General features: G+C 46.2%; 1 protein-coding gene across 13 annotated transcripts in view; it reads right to left on the bottom strand.

Moving 5' to 3' along the window:
- Positions 1–17,872, bottom strand: part of SLC4A4 (solute carrier family 4 member 4) — a 239,997-nt gene that overhangs the window by 132,959 nt on the left and 89,166 nt on the right. For all 13 annotated transcript variants that reach the window (XM_080408335.1, XM_080408336.1, XM_080408337.1 and 10 more), the window contains one exon: positions 15,348–15,527. In XM_080408335.1, the coding sequence (XP_080264461.1) occupies positions 15,348–15,527 (180 nt within the window). The remainder of the gene's footprint in view (positions 1–15,347; positions 15,528–17,872) is intronic.

Raw genomic sequence — 17,872 nt, 5'->3', positions numbered from 1 at the left:
TTCAGAGCGTGGAGAGAAAAACAAAAGGACACAGCCTTCAGGAATAACTAGACTAAGTATCAATCTTTTAAATGGTCCCAATAGGAACAGTTCAACGTGATTTGCAAGAGCCAACAGAGAACACAAGAGAATCCAGATGTTGGTTATGTTTACCCTAGGGGATTTTGCATAGAGCCTAGACCAAGACCTCCCAAGAACAAATCAATGATTTTCAGTTGTCACACGGAACAAAACCTTTCCGGCTCACAGCTCTATTTGTGATGTTCCCTGTAGTGGCATCCACCGAGCCTGCCTTGTGCCTCCTTCCCTCTTCAGCTTCAGCACCTGCGGTCATCGGAACCCTCTCCTTTCCCCAAGGCTCTCTGGAAACCCAGCTAAGTGGAGAACTCACTCGCCTGGTCAACTCATACTCCAGCCAGTTACTCTACCACCTGGGGCAACATCGATGGAACAGTGACAGCAGAGAACACCTACTACAGGACATTCCCCCCAAGTCAGTAAGGATGGCAGTGACGCTGCTTTTCCTCTCTGTTAGTACAGCACCAGCCACCCAGCAGTGTTCAGCTCCATGCTACATATACCTACGAAATGAATGTACAGAAGCGACATGACGCTGCTGCCGCCCGTTAATCGCCAAGGCTGAGCCTCGTCTGAACAAAGCCATGCTATCTGGTAAAACATGAGTCAGAAAACCCACCGTCTGAAACATCATCTATAAAATGTAAGGGGAATGTCAAAACAGCTACCAGGCGCGGTGGACCAGTCCAGCGTACGCGCTTTGAAGCGCTTCGAACTCTTGTTTACATGTACACAGAGAGAACCCCAGAGCTTCAGGATGGCTTGTTCCCACACTGTCCAAGGGATTTGCATAGAGTTTAATCCAAAAAGGGCAGCTTTACGGTACCAAACATCACCTACACAACTCAGCCCTTCTCAGCTATAGAAATATCTTTGGCTTGGAATCAAAATGCTTCTAAATGAGATTTTTAAATTTTTTTTTCTCCCCCCCCCCCCCCCCCCCCGCCATGGTAAATTCCTTAGACTTTTCTGTCCCTTAGTAGTTTCACGTGAATGCAGGGAACAGAATTAGGCAAAGAATTAAGGTGGCTTAGGTAATTATAGTGGCACATGCTATCAGTTCAAGACAGAAGATTAGCACAGCAAGCTTCCAGTTAAAGGAGGTCTTCCCCTGTACTCTGAAAGGAACTGGCCTCATTTTTGCTTTGCCCATCTAAAAGCATGCTGCATCAAAGTGGCAATGTATATGCCCCATAAAACCTTCCTAAGAGGCACTTTTTCTGGTACCTAAAAAAACCGAAGTAGTTTCAAGACAAAGTTGAAGAACCACTTTAAATCCACAGAGTAGACAGCTATACACCCTGTGGCTTTAAACCCATGCAAAGTTTATGTTTAATTACTTTCCTTGAGATCCAGCATGACTAATGGTGTCACCTTTGGCCAAGGGAGACTTCTAACAAAAAGTGCCTCATAAAGAGAAAAAAGCAGCAAAGACCGCTCTTAATCAAGAACAGCTTACTTGTAAAGCTGCAAGCAAACACGCAGGTTGATCAAGGCAGAAGCGACCAGTAAATGAAAACGCTTTGTATCACTCATACCTACCACAAAATCCAGGTATGCTGAGAGTGATTCATCACTTCATTTTGCAGGTCATTTTCTCCATTCATCCCAGACCACATTTATCAAATGCACAACATTCAATTCTTCTGATTTTATCCCAAACTTCACAACAATTAATTCAGTATTAACCAGATGGGGTTTATCCTTTTAACTCCCCTCTCAAGGGGAAGTTAAAGCTATAGAAGAATCTTAACTTTCACTTAACCAAAAAATATTTGTATCATTTCTTCAAACGGTAGAGAAAACTTAGGAGTCTGGCAAGGAGTGCGAGAGCATCAGGGTGCTGAAAACAGAAGGCCAGCTGAAACAACGCTACATTGGTATTTATACTTCATATTCAAATTAATTTTATTATTTCAGGGTCATGGATTTTGATCACTTCAAGTTGATGATAACGTAAGTGGAACAGCTCAACAGCTCTACCATCGGTAATCCGTATTGGTGCTATTACTGCGGCAAGTTTCGTGCTTTGTCTTGTAACAATAAAAACAGTGGAGGCAGTTGTGTTTTTTTTTAAAAAAAAGACCTGAAAAGATGATACTGCGTCTTTAAATGCACCACCCCTAGAAATAATCCTCATCAAAAGCATGTTATCATTTCTTAGGAGAAGAAAATGATCGCATTCATTCCCCACTTCTTCCACTGCCACAGCCGCCTGCTCCGTTCAGCCACATCCAGAAATCTCTGAAAGCAGAATTCAGATCAGAACAATTTTATCATGGGTGGAAAATTCTCTGCTGTATATTCAGGTTATTCCAGGTCCAGGTATTTGTGATGGCTTCACATGGGCCCATTAAAATGCTGATCTTTTTTATTATTTTTTTAAAAAACTCTTTTTCAAACTGGAACCGCTTCTCAGCACCAGTCTGACTGCATCACAACAAAAGGAACACTGAAATCCTAGAAATACAAGATGCTTCCTGAACCCAACATGACACACCCCTAAGTCACTTCAATAAACCTTTGGAAGCAGTTGAAGGCGACTAATGCAAACACCAAATGACTCCACCGCTGCCTGAAACACAATGTGCAAGCAAGAAAATAAGTAAAGCTCGAGTATGGAGCTCCAGTCTATGCGGCTGTATTTCTTTTGAGGAACCACACGCCATCGCAAAGATAGGGCTGGTTTTGTTCATGTGGCTAAACTGTCATGCCTTTCCTTAGGATGCTTTTGCGGCACTTCAGAGGCTGGGAAGTGCATGGAAAAAAACCCTTAACCTGTGTCTATGAAGAGTGCCAGCCAGAGAGGGTAACGTGGGAAATGCTGTTATGTGGGGATGAGATTTACTTTCTCTCGCATGGGATCCTTGACATAACTGTCCCTTTGAAGACTTTCAGCATCAGGCTTTCAGGACTCGCCAAAGGCACACGGCGCAGCCAACGGAAGGGCAAAGCTCAGCCACCATGTGCTGCATCCAAACAGGTACACACACGCATACCTCCTATGGGTACTCAATGATGCCCAAATTTATTCAGACCTCACGCGCACGTAACTTATTCAGGGACAACTGCTCCTTTTCCCCAACCCTTACTCTCAAAAACAACTTCAGAAATGTACTTAAAGGGAAAAATCATAACTACCGTACCTTTCTGGACAGAAGAACAACTAATGCTCTGTACCAGAGGCACTCAGTATTTGCCTGAACATCAGCATTGCCAGGAAGGATGACTTTCTGTTATTGTGCATGGGAGGCCCCGTGCACACCTACTGAGGGAGGAAGAGTTTAGCCCTACCTTTTATCGCACCCTCTCAAAATCCGGATTTTGAAAGGGAATTTAAAAAAATCCAAACAAAAAAAAAATCCTCACCTTAGCTCCTTTCTCAGCTGGCACAAGCAAGGAATGAAAGCTCGGCAAAGATATGAAAGTTTTACTCTGTGACAGAAGGAGGTATTAAAAACACACTTCAATAATTATTTTAGAAAACATACCAAAAGGGGGAAAGGGGGAAATGTAACACAGGAGGGGTGCAGGCAAGAGCAGGGGAGCATACCTGGCAGCAATAAAAGCTGCACCGTTTGCTTACCCAGAAACAGGGAACACAAAGCAGCTGCCTGCTCCTCGCAGCCTCCAAGAGCAACCCACTGGCTGATGGGCACCTGAACGGACCAGCTCTTGGGGCTGCCGGCCTCCAGCTGCACAGCAAAGTCAAACCGAGAGCACCAGACAGGCTGGGACCATCCTGCGCCGGAAGCCCCGTTTCAGCCATACATTAACATAAATAAGGCAGACGTTACGTGTAAGCGAAGCGCAAAGTGTTTTAAACAAACCTAAGTTCATAAGAAACTCTTAAGTGATTGGCACATGCACAAGTCAAGGTAAAAAATAAAAAAGCAACCCAACACTTCAGTCAAGAGGTGTTGCAAAGAAAGCGATTTTTTTAATTAGCTGTCTGAAAAAAACCCTGTATTCTTGCCAGAAAGAAAAAGAAAGCTTTTGCCTAGGGTGACAGTTCAGATCCAGACCCAACCTATCACTGGGTGCCTTCATCCCATCCAAGTGCTTCAGTGGGAGTCATGAGTCTTGGCAGTGGGAATAGAGGCACAGGAACAACAGAAACACCATCCAGACCATCTCCCACTGGCAAGAGTCGGAGGAATTAACCAGGGAAAGAAAGTTGCATTTCTTCAAGTCACTGCTTGAAGTGCCTCCCTCCTACACAGCTCCTCTCTGTCACTCCCACGCCTACAAGAAGTCCTCCTCACTGCCAGTCAACCATGTCTTCAAGTATCCTCTCCTTACGCCCCCTCTCCCTATCTTTCCTTTGGATTTTTTGAGGTCACACTCTTCCCTGAACCCACCCATAAGCCCCAAAATAGCCATCTTGAATCCTAACACAACTCCGAGTTTGTATCCCCTGGCGTGAAAGGCAAGAGAGCTTCCTGACCCCACAATATCACAGAATGGTTTGGGTTGGAAGGGACCTTGAAGATCATCTAGTTCCAACCGCTGCCACAGGCAGGGACCCCTCCCACCAGCCCAGGCTGCTCCCAGCCCCGTCCAGCCTGGCCTTGAGCACTGCCAGGGATGGGGCACCCACAGCTGCTCTGGGCAGCCTGGGCCAGCACCTCGCTGCCCTCACGGTGAAGAATTTTCTTCCTAGTATCTGATCAAAGTCTACCCTCTTCCACCTTAAAACCAATCCCCCTTGCCCTATCGCTACAGCCCCTTGTAAAAAGCCAAAATGAGGCAACCGAAGGGACCCTGCCTTAGAGGAGCCTGACCCGTGAGAAGATGGTCCCTCATCCAACACTCCGAGCCAGGACGCGGTCAGCTGTACCCTGTCCAGCCCAGTAATTAGGGCTCTCGCCCGGCATTACACAGCCGCTCCTTTGCAGGTGGAGCTGCCGGCAGGGCTGTGCCAGCAGGGCTGTGTCGTGCCAGCCGCTGGCTCCGCGGGCACTGCCCTCCTCACCGGCACCCTTCCCGCAGCCCGCCATGCCCTTCCCCACCTCCTCACCCCTCGCAGCCTCGGACGGGCCCCCACGTGTGCAATCGAAGCAGTAATTACTTCTGCGTTTACCTCTGCAGTTGCGCTACCTGTGACCTAAATACGCTGCTGGCGGCATTAAGGGATCCAAGGGGCAGAAGGCTGCACACTTCGGCTCACTGCACCACCTCTGATCCACCCGCCAGCCTGCTCTGCAGGTACCAAAGTATCAAAACTTCCCTTACATTTGTGGGAAAGTCTCCCTGGCCATCTTCCCTTCCATAAAATATTAATATAAAAAAAAAAAAAAAAAAGAAGCAGCTTTTTGGCTACCCTGCATGATATTTTTCAAAGGTTCTCAATGCTGCTCTGCCGATGCTCTTACTATGGTGAGCTGAAGCTACAAGCTAAAATCCCACGCCATGCCTTCAAGAGCCAGGAAAGAAATTGGATTGCTGAAAAAATCCACCACCACTAATAGAAAGAGGACTCTTGGCACACCCCTGACTGTGCTGCATCTGCTCCGCTAAGTAGGTACATTTATTTCAATCCTGTAGCTGTCTCCTGCTATTTATAGCTGCTAGCTTAATGAACTTTCAGGGTAGACACCAAGCCTGAGCCGTTCTTAACTGATGTTTAAATAGCCTTGTTGAATTAACTCGATCTCATTAGGGATGGACTGTTCCACAGTTGGACTGGCCACATCCACTCCTGACTGGAAAACAACTGGGACATGCTCCATAACGTAGGATCTTTTCCCACAAGGCAGGCACGCTGAGCTCGGTAGCAGTAGCAGAAATGTATAGTGAAACCAGCCTGCACACCAGGAGATAAGACGACTGTTTTAGAATGGCCAAAGAGACTGCAAACAGGTGGGTTTTTGTTGTTGTTGTTTGTTTGTTTGTTTTTAAGAGACTTACAACTAAACAGCCACGTCACACTCAGCTTTAGGACAAAAAGGAGCAACTCTCTCCCAGGCACAGGCATTTTGACAAGGATGCCTGGGCTTGGGCTGCAGGCAGGTGGACCTACAGACCAGGCATGCTGTGTTCTCCTCAAATGGCCCTATTGCTTCTGTGACCCTGCATGCAACTTGTTTCCCATTTTCTGCAGAAATGAAGAGGCAATTTTGTACTGGAAAGCTGCAAAGCTTGCTCTTTGTCAGGAGAGACCGGCCACAGAAAGCCTGGAAAACCCCTGCCCAGTGCATCGTGGTTGTCAAATGGATCGCATTTAAAACTAGAAAAAGATGGTTTCCACACACTGGTGGGCTCAGATTGTGTTTTTCACAAGTGGTTTCAAATAAAGCCTTGTCTCTGTTTCGGAGGCGGTGCCAGGGACAGAGCCTTCCCTCTGTTCCTCAGCTCCCTGGACACGGAGGCTTGCTCCGACGCACCGCGCGCTCCACAGCACATCCCTCAGCATGCCGTTATGTCTGTTTCACCCATTGCCTTTACCAGAGCCCACTTCGGCACCCCATTTAGGTGCAAAACGGTATTTCAGGCCTTGTATAAGCAAACGTCACATCTTGTTCTTGAGCGAAGGGCAGACAGACATCAAAACATGATGGTTCTCAAGAAATGTGAAGCATGAGGTGAGCAGATCATAACATAGCCACTGGTGGGGTAGTCAGCAATCCAGAAGCACGTGCATGCTCAGGTCTTAGAGACTTCAACAGAGTTATGGAGGTGAAGAAGCACTTGGAGAATGGAGAGCACAAAGGAATCGACAGGCATCTCAGCCCCATAGAAGGGCTCTCTTTGCTGATAAACATCCCACTGGTGAGCGAGAGGACATAGCAAAAAAGCAGAGCAGCTCGCCCTCTGGGGATGCCTGGCCAGCACCACTCAGAGGTACTGCACTCGACAGACAGATGTTAGAAAACTATTTATACACACACACGGTGCACCACACTCTTACCAAGGCACTTAGACCCTTAGACCCACTACAAGACCTGAAGAACCTGAAAGGACCAAAAAATGTATTTGTTATGTGAGAAGCAAACCGTAACGTAAAGGAAAATAAGGATACTAACACCATCAAGTCCAAGGTGTCCCACACCAACCACAAGCAACAGACAAACCATTGTACTTGGATTAAAAATGAAAAAAAACTCCACTTAAACAGATCAGCATGGTGAATTCACGCTAAAAGATTGCTCACCATGACACCTTTTATATTGCTAGGCACATCAATAAACCAAGCACTGATTAACTAGTTAAAAATAAAAAAGAAAAAAAAAAAAGGTGTCAACTGATGTTGCAAGATCTGCCAGGTTCAGACAATCTATTAGAGATGATTACAGCTCACTCTCCATGTCAAACATCCTCCCAAGCACTACTTAAATGCAGCTATTCAGCAGCAAAGCCTTACCCAGCATATCCAAAATTGACAGCAAGCTTCAAGCAAGCAGGATTCTCTAAAGTTCCAGCCTTCCTAACCCCAGATTACACAGAATTTACTTTTGAGAGAAGGCTGCATTTTAAATTAGAATTGTTAAAACAGGTGCCTCTCAGCCCATAGTGAGGGATGCCGCTTGGCAGTCGTTGCAGAGGGACAGAGCAGTTGCCGACATAGCAAACCTGATCCATCCAAACCAGACCTCACCTTCGCTGGGAGAGATGCACTCCATCCTGAATGACAGCGCGAGCCTCAAAGAGCACCTTCATCAACTGACTCTGCTGCAAACCTTTTCTCTTGCAGCAGAATGCTCCTCCTAACCCACATCTGAGGGCTCCGGAGAGGTGGTTTTTTTCCACTAAAACCTTCAAGAACTACTGCTGGTGGGTGGAAGAGGAATTTCTCTGAGCAAACTGCAAACCTTTACAAACCTTTGATGGGGTGACATATCATCCCTTCCCTCTCTCTTGCTATACGGGTCCTCCAGAAACCACTCCAACAGCCAGATCCAGATTTTCAACCTCTTTTCCCCGTTTCTGGTTTTGTGTCCTGTAAACAGGATCACAGTTACACCCTTCCACCAGGAAAAAAAAACCTTCAGTATGTTTAGCCCGCGTGTGACCGCATGCAGAAGAGCTGCAGCTCACAGTGTGAAATGAGAGACAGCCTCAGCTCACAGCCGCTCACCCCTCCTTTAGGGCTTTCCAAAACTGAAATTCTGCAGTTGTATTTACCCACCTGTCAACATCCTGACTCCTGTCAGGAATCAGGTTTTACTGTCTTCACAGATGCTAAGAAAATTCTATTACAACATGCAGTTTATTCGTTTCATGGGCCCCTAGTTATTGCTGGTTGCTTTTGGGTGCCAGTCCCTTGCTGAACCCGCTGCCAAAGCCGAGCATCACAGACATTTCTGAAGTCCAGCACTGCACGGGGCAGAGTGCCCTGAATGGCCATTTCCAGTATGACGTTCCCTTTCCTCGCACTCAGTTTTCTTAAGCGTTATGCTGAATTTAGGCAAAACTCTGGCAAAGACAATTTTTCCGACCCACAAGTGGTTTTAACAAAAACAGCCAGCAAACTATACAGTGTGGCAGCAAGACTCTACACCCCACAACTTGTGGGCTAAAGCCTTTATACTTGGCCAATTGCAATAACATATCCTTAAAGGAAAAAAAACGAATCTTACAGCCCTTCAGAAAAGGGAACTCCTGAAGAAGGCTCCCCCTTGGTCTGTAAAGGCAGGGCGTTTACATATACAAATAGGTACTCATATGCATGTGAAGTACTGTGCTTAGAGCGAGGATGAAGAAGTTCCATGTTTACAGCTGAAGAGTAACGTCAGCAGGCAGCTTACTGTCCCATCAAAACAAATTCCTTCTTTATCCTTTTTCCACGTAACGTTGTCAGAAATGAGAGTGGAAAGAGGCTGAAGTCAGGCAGCCAACGAGACCTTGTGATGCAGAGGAGAAAGACCTCACAAACAGAAGATGCTGCAATCCACTCGCCTATCGCCGCCTTCCCATAGCTTGTGAGCAAAGGCTCACATGCCCCCCAAACCTGCAAGCTGCGTTAACCAGCTCTGCAAAATGTTACCAAGCAGAGCAGAGTGAGCATCACCTCGCGTGAATGTGGGGCACCTAGTGCCATGCCCACGTGTTCTCACCCCTACTTTTTAAACTGAGAACAAGGAAAACTGAAAAGCAAGTGATACTTCTAGTTACCATCCTGAAAACAAGGTTTGAGGCTGTTTATTGCCAGCTAGCTTTAAAATCGCTCCGAAGGACAGAGAAGTTTCAGTCTTTTTTTTTGCCTGTGTTACTAGCATCATTTTTGCGATCATTTAATGTAAAATGGTTAGGTGTACTGAGGCGTAGTATTGCACATCGTCACTTTATAGCTTATACCCCTAGTCCTTGGCTACATGTGAAACTCCCCAAGATATTTTGGAAAGGGACAGGTATTTTATATTTTGGGCTTCCTGCTCTCTGTTTGCTTGGAATCACCTTTGCCTCTAAAAGGACTTTTACCCCAGCCACTGAATTCAGAGCCGTTAAGACACTGGCAGCTTCTCACCTTCCAGAAGCCACAGGCCATGCATGCACAGATCAACTGAACAAAGACGAGAATTTCCACTCCGTCACAGAATCATACATTTTTCTATTTCAGTTTCTTCTGACACAGTAATTGTTCACCCCAGCCCAAGCCTGCATCCCATATTCCAAGCACTTCTGTTCCAAACGCACTATCGCAGTTTCAAAATAGAGAGATCCGTATCTTCATTAACGCGCACCTTCGGCACATGCTGCACATGTCTGAGGGAGCTTGGCCATGCCAAGGACAACCCAAGCAAGTTCTGCACAAGCACGGGCACCCCTGCGGAGCACCTCTTACTGCTGTGTACGTAAACACAGTGTCTACACACTGCCTGCTACGACAGCGCTTACTGACAGACATGATTTTGTTGGGTTCCAGCCAGGGAGGTGAGCCAAATTCACTTGGAGGGCAACCAGGCAAGGCGAAGAAACCCCTTCCCAGATCAAGCAGAGATACATTTCCTCATGGGAAAATCTCTGCATGTCTGTAGTAAAGAATGAGGAAGAGGGAAACAGATTCTGATCACAGCCTGTCCTGAAGAAGAAGCTTGTGTCTGCTTTCCTTGTTCCTCCCTCGTCTCACACCTTGCAGGTAACAGCAAACTGCGCCATCCACCTCACGCCGAGATAAGCGATCGGCCAACCTGAGGAGGCAGAACCAGGCTTGACACCTCTGCCCACGCCAGCTGAGAAGCCTCCCGTGGCTTTCCACCATCGGCTCTCTCCTCTGACCAGCTGAGTCTTTCCTTCACCCCACCAAGCGCATTAACCGTGGTTAATCACAGACCGATCGAATACGCCCAAAATGCTGGCAGGTCAATGCTCCAGCCGTTAGCACTACAAAAATCACTAAACCTTCTCTCTGAAAACCCCTTTTTATCCATCGCCTCTCAACATGTTATCCATCCCCTTCTGCTGTGCTCTGACAGCATAGATCTTCACCTGTTTTCCAACTCCTAGGTGTGTTTTAGGCAGATTAGAAGGTATCTAAAGCTCGCTTACTAGCAACACAGTAGTGCATGCATTAGTTCATTTATTTATTTTTTTATTTGTTTAACCTCCAAAACACTTGTACGCCAGCTTCCTGGATGGTGCAGAACAACTGCTGGTAAAATGTATTTCCTCCTTACTGGTTGTAAAAGGCAACCAGGGCCAGGCTGGTTAAAGGAGGTGGCTTTGGAAATCAGGCGCTGGTGCGCTGCATCTGGAAGACAGGATCTGTAACAGCCTGGGGTTCAGGGGAGCCCCAGCTCAGCTAGCAGCGTGTCAGCAGTCCTGCCAGGGAACAAGGGTGTCAACTCCCATCTTCTCTCCAAGGGCAGAGGCAGCCCCTGCAGGCCTGGAATATACTGAAAGGGCTCTGCAGCGGGAACGCCGCCTTCCAGCCTCCTCCTCAGCGTATCAGAGAACATCCCTGTCTGGATTTTTGAAGGAGGCATCTTTCCCAAGCAATATTTACTCGGGATAAAACATATCCATACACATTCCATTTCCCTAACTCCCTCCATTATTGTGTATAAACTACTAGAGTTTGGCTTGTTTGACTGAACTGGACACAGATCAGAAAAAAAAACCCAAAGGACTGACATTTCCAGACTGCACCAATTCCCAAATACAGGAGCGCAGCTAGACCAGTTTTGAACTGGAACAAAATGTTTCTAGGAAAGGTCTGCATTTCTGGACCTGTTTATTCTCTTGCCCATATTCACAGGCATGTTTCATCAGGTTCACCTGTTGTGGGACAAGCAGCTTGACCTGGTGAGTCAAATCCAGATTTGGTCAATGGCTGATCACACAGTTTTCACCAGAAAAGCTGAGAAATCATCTTCAGGTGAGATGCCTAGGTTTTAGGCTTCATGGTCCTTAGGGACAGATCAAGAAATAAAAGTCATGTATCAAATCAAAGCTGACTAAAGCTTTCTACTCTGCAAAAACAGAGCCCTCGGTACATGGAGACAATCCAGGAGTTTCCTCAACTTGCAGGAGCTACGTTAACGACCAGGTTATGAAAGAGTCTGCAAATCAAACTTTATATCCCTGTCTTTGTATTCGAAGATGAAATCAACTATTGATTGTACACAAGCTGAACTGAGAGCATCTAATACCTGGCCAAGTTAATAACTGCAAAAATCATCAAAGAGAAAGAGCTATACAAATTCTGGATTTTATCAACGGAGATGCACTGTGCCTTTCCTCAAAATGCTTGCGTTTTCTTTGTGTAAAACTGGATTCTGCTTGTTTTAAAACATAGTTAACAAAACAGGATCTACGAACCCAGAACCTTCCAGTTCTAAGGAAAAGACTGAAATGCCCTCCAGTTCCCCCTTCATCTCAGCAACAACTACATAAACAGCACTTTCACCTTACTGTCTCGTTAAGCTTGCGCACACCCATCACCTCCTCCGCAGCCCTTCTGAAAGCAATGTCCTACACGCTATATTAACAAGCCAGCACTCATCGAGCCTCCCTCTCTGCCGGGTACCTGCAGCACGCGTGAATCCAACCCCGTTTGTTAACAGTAAGCAGAGCCGCTGGTTCCCACCAGCCATCACGCAAAGGGGTGTTATGCAAAGGTCATTAACACAGCTGTCCCAGCAGTCCTTAATCCCGGGAACTGCAACACCCTCGCTCTTCTATTCTTGGGTCCCTTCGCCAGAAAGGCGCTGAGCTGCATAAGACGGCACGGCGGGCTCAGGATTTCCTCTTCCCTTGGTGCCCAGCACCACTTTTTTTTCTTGTCCTCTTCTGACGACATGGAAACACCGCGTACCCCACGCACACACCCAGCAATCCCCTGCGGAGCTGGCCTAGGTCTGACACACGCAGCCCCGTTATAATCACCCATCCCTGCAAAATCACCTCAAGCATGTTAGACTAATGCCCGCTCTCTGGTTGTCTCCACGCTCTGCATTTCACTTCTTTCTTGGTTTCTGGTTTGTTTTTGGTTTTTTCCTTCTCTTCAAATTAAAAAAAGCAAAATGCAAAGCCCTCTCCTTCCTGGCCACAATGCAGCCGCTGGCCAGCCAGCACCCCTACTCCATAGCAAGTGCCTTCATTCTGTCCCAGCTCTACTGAACCACACAGCCCTAACAGATATTTCAGCTTCTGATGCCACAGACTCTCTACTGACAGATGTCTCAAATCTATGTAATAGATTTAATTTCAGCTTTCTCTCAACCTCGCTAAAATTGCTGTTCAAGATTCCCCAGTTCTTTATTTCTAATATTCTTTTGAAACTGAATTTGAGCTACATACCCCTTGTTCACTTACTATTGACAAATGAAGATTAAAGAGACAGGGTTATAACTGAGATTTCTTGCTGTGGTTGCCAGCAATGAACATCAGACTCAACTGGAGCTGGCAAGCTTTGCCTGAAGAGAACTGGTCTCCTCTTGGACACACTTCCCGTGAATGGGAATGGCTGTACACATGGCACACATAAGCCATTCAGACCCTCAAAAAGCCTTCAGCAAAGTTCCAGTAAGAGACATCTAAAGCAGGAACAGTCTGACTATCCAGTGACTGTCTCAGATGGGCAACCACCTAAGGGACAGAAAATGAAATGGAAACAAAGAGCCGTTTATAAATGATGGAGACCATCAAAAGCGGAACAGCAGCAATTTCTGAAGGAAGCCTGGCATCACTACATAGGCAGAACTAAAGAAGAAAGGCTTGTCAGCAAGAAGAAAAAAAAAAAAAAGTATAGGAAACAAATAATTCAGGTCAGCTATGAAGACCAGGGTTTCAGAAGGGAAAAAAAAACTCCGGGGATAAGAGGCAACATGTAATTCAATGTTTGGAAATTCAAGACAGTAATCTGAACTACACCTATCCTTTACAGTGTTCTAAATTAACTGTGCCAGCTCGTAAAAAGATCTGGCCACCGGTGCAAAACAGCAAGCCCTTGCAAGAACCTGGTAAAGTATCCGGACACATGAGATGGTGAACAATACAGAAAAAAGTTACAAATGATGTAGTATTAATGCTATTGCATGGGACATCTGGAACACTGTGTGGTACTTAAGTGGTCCCACTCCAAAAACACGTAGCACAAAAGGTCAGGGTGGAAAAGACTATGGGGAAATTCTCAGATGGAGAGAGATGGAAGGATTGCACATTCTCACATGCAGATCTAAGAGCAGACAAGAATATACTGACCTGTAGAAATGCTAGAGGAAAAAATACCATTAACTCTTTCTCAAATGACACAAAACAGAAACAATGATGAACAAAATGAAAGGCAGAAAATCAAAACCTGATGGAAGAAAGCGGTTTTTCGATCATGGGCACAATTAGCCTATGGAAACAATTCCCCTAGGATACTGATACATCCAGAAGCCAAGAAGGAACTCCTACAGATCTGGTCACCTGCACGCCAAAGAAGAACAGAGATGTAAATATAAAGTATATAAATACAAAACCTAAACTTAAAACATCTAGAGTTCTTGAAGACAGGTAATTATGTCTTTCCATGTAAAATCAACTCCTCATTTCGGAGTAGTGACAAGAAAACTTCCTTGGGACAAGGAGGGAACTAGAGTTACGAAGAACAAATGGACGCTGTGACTTGCCTGCCTTCCCAGGTGCTGCTCTGGGAAGTACCTGCACCACCAAGAGCAGCAGGCCCTGGACTAACGACATGACTGATCCGATCCTGTGCTACTGTCTTTATATGCAGCGACCACCCAGCAACACAATTTCAAATTTGGCTGTTTCTTCAATCGAAGATCAGGTGGTATGACCCCTGCTTGCTTCTCTCTCTCTCTCACACAGGAAGCATTTTCCCCAGTTACAAATCACCTCTTTAACGCAACTCCGAGCACCTGGAATTAGCCTCAATAACCTCAGCTAGGTCATATCCTGGGCTGTTCTCCTATACTCAAACCCTGTTAGCGTGTTCCCAGTTCAGCAGGCTGGCACCATCTCTCCCCCGTTTCTGTCTGAGCAGCCATCCCCCAGACCTCAGGACTAACTTGAGGCAAACAGAGAAGATGACAAGAGGAAAGGGACTTTACGACTGTCTCCTACGACGTTACCAAAGAGCTGCAAGCGGTAAGGCTGCGATAGAGCTCTAGATAAAACTCTCTCTCCCCGGTACACAATTTCAGTACGAATGGAGGTAGAGGGCATCCAAAACAGACCTCATCTGCCTACCACAATTTAACCCCTACAGATACTGAAACGTACAGGTAAAGCTACATTTTATTCTTCTTTTTGTATGCAAGACTTCAAACTGGTTAATTACTGAAGGGAAGACTTATTAGCACCACAAGTTAGTGATCCAATGAAGCCAGACCCCAAGGGGGTATGTTTCTATGTTTCTCACAGTCTATAGCACAACGGTCTTGGTGCTTCTCATCAACCTGCGGCCACAAGGCTGTTTCTAGCTGGAACCACGGCGTGCTTGAATTCTAGAGAGGGTGCATGTCTTGAGAGCCAGGGCAGAAGCTGCAATAGATCTGTCCAGGCATCTACTCGGTCTTTGCGTTGCCTTGCTATCTCTTACAGGCAGTGTCAAATTGCTTTTTAAAATTTGGCCTGTTCCTGTCTGGCGTTAGCTCAGGAGCAGCCTCAAGGTGATACAGAGGGATGAAATGTCTGCTCCAGCCTGCGCCTTTTCCAAGCCCAGCAACCATTCGACAGCAACTGATTAAGATTACTCCGACCCTGCAACACGAGAGGACTGTTTTCGTGGTTCCAGTTTCCTCCTCTGTGATCAGATCAGGAGCAGATCACCAGACAACAGAACATTGTAGCGAGTGACAAGTGAAACCAAAACTTACTGAGTGGTTTAAGGATGCTGCTGCTCGTCTCATCAGCATTTTCTACATCTGATTTGTCAGAGTAGTTCTCAGAGATTTTCTCCTTTTCTTTCTTCTCTTTGTGCCCAGGTCTTCTTCTATGACGCCTCCTTCTCCTATAGCTCTTCGGCACGTGGACCCCAATGTAAATGGTGTGATGACCTAGGGAACACAGGTACAGCAAATATTAACTTTGACTGTGCAGAGTTTGTGCATCACTGGCCAGTACAGTCTGTGCTGCATTACATTTGCATAGGTAAGCGAACAGTCTTTCTTTGCTGGCCTAACATTGATCAGTACCAGTTTCTTGCCTCCAAACATGAGCTAGAAGCTCTGTAGCTACCATTTAGAAAAGTATTTTTTGTACAACCATTTCTGAGCGTGCATGCCGGTGCAGACCCTCTGATAATTATTCTGTCCTTGTGAGTCATTTAAAAATAAAAATCATCACCACAGGCCATCATACTCATTTTGCAATATTGAATACAGTGCTCTTCAGAATCATTCTACATTAATTTTCCCGTTTGTTTTACCAAACAGACTGGCTAGACTTCACACCTAGCTTGTGCAAACTGACCCAACTTAATTGAAGAGCTTAGAGCAACAAAACCTACATCACTTGACTAAGCAGTCCATTGCACAACAAGTGTCAAAGGACCATTAGGGTATTATTATAACACAGCAGATGAGGAAGGGCTACTAACGTAAGTTAATGTAAACTTCTAAGTACTCAATGCTTTCCAAACTAAAAATTAAGTAATAGAAGACTCAGTGCCAAATTTCATATGCTGACTGTAAACACAAAGTGTGCCTTTTCCCTTTCATACAGGCTTTCATTGCAAACCAAAGTGCTTGAACTACATTTGCCAGCTGTTATGTCTTTTTTGATAATGACTCTGGTAAAAACGTTTTATTTTCAGGGTTTTCTGCACTTCTACCAACTTGGGAAAAACCTCTTTCCTTGTGCTTATAGAAAGCACCTACATATCCTTTTTTCTGTGTCCAGATAATTCAGACATCTTACCACAAGCTGTAAAAACAGCTCCTTCAGATTTAAGTCGTGATAAACGATGGCTGTATTCTCTGCTTTTGACCAGATTTGGTTCCCCCACTCATGTCTCAGTGTAGCTCAGCAAAGTTTCTGATAAACGCACGTGCCCTACTACTAACTACAGCACATTTATCCGAGCGAATGAGCCACAAAACGCACGTAAAAACAATTGTATTTATCTGTAGGCACAGTCATTTACTTCTGCTCACGGTGGAGTGTTTCTGCAGAGCTGTCCCTCTGCGGAGTCACCGTCTCGGTCATCTCACATCCATCTATTCTTAGCAAGTGCTTATGCCTTGCATGAATGCACGGCTATTAACACACCCTGCAAGCATTCCAGATGACACAGTCGAGAGAAGGCAGCTTTTGAAGGGCTGCACTCCTTCCTGCAGCACTGTCCCACCCCGACCCTTTTGGTGGGTACCTCCCCAGAGGGGAGACACCCTGGAACAGCAGCCTTCGGATCCCAGCCTCCACGACCGCTGTGGCTTCCAGCCGGAGGCACAGGCACAACACCCCCCAGCACTGACGCCAGCCAGAAGATCCTCAGCCAAAAGACCCTCTTGAAACACACTCCGCAATGTGAAATCACACCACTCCCGAAACCACAGGGACCTCTGCCAAACGGGTCGGCGCACAACAAGATGATGGCAGCAGCATCCAAAGCCAGACGAGCCTTACCGGACACGGAGCTCTGCAATGCCTCTCCATTCAGCTCGGAGCTGCGCCCACCTCTTTTGCAGCAGCCATACTCCCCTTTTGCTCAGGAATTAAGTCTTGCGAGTAACCAAAGCCAGGCTTCGCTTGATAAATCAGTCACACACTTGGGAAAGCTAGAGAGAAAACCCGCCCTTGCCACCAACCCATCCCCACCCATTTTCCCACATTACGCAGTACGCGTTGCTCTTTTCCCCCACTCGCAAGCTGCACCCATTACCACCGTTGGCTTTTCAGCAGTGTTACAATGAACCACCTCTTTGCCAGCTGGGGGAAGCTGCTCTGGAAATGCCAGCGCAACCGCAAAGCCAGAGCCTGCAGCTCACTTCACCACTAAACATGTGTCTCTCATTCCTCGTCATGATAAATCCCATCTTTGAGACTGAACAACCCAAAATTTAGGCCCAAAATACTCGACTTCCATAACAAACTGACTTTTCAATGAAAAACAGCCCTGCATTTCAAATTCCACAGGCTCTTGAGGCCAGCTGTGAAGTCTGGAGAGTCCTTCACCTTTTTCGTACGTGACCTTTCATACTGAAAGCATCCAAGGTCTTCCAAAAAAGCTGCTTGACCAGAGTGGCCCTCCTTAACAGCAGTTTTAAAACAGCTAACCGAGTTCCCCAAGGGCTTTGCAAATAACGGAACGATGAGCGGTATGCAAGGATGGGGCCAGAGGCTTATGAAAACAGCTCATGCCCTATGCATATTACACTGTCGTAGCCATTTACGCACACGC

The sequence above is a fragment of the Falco punctatus genome, assembly GCF_963210335.1.
Source record: "Falco punctatus genome assembly, chromosome: 1".
NCBI classification, from domain to species: domain Eukaryota; kingdom Metazoa; phylum Chordata; class Aves; order Falconiformes; family Falconidae; genus Falco; species Falco punctatus.
This window is presented reverse-complemented; position numbering and strand designations above follow the sequence as displayed.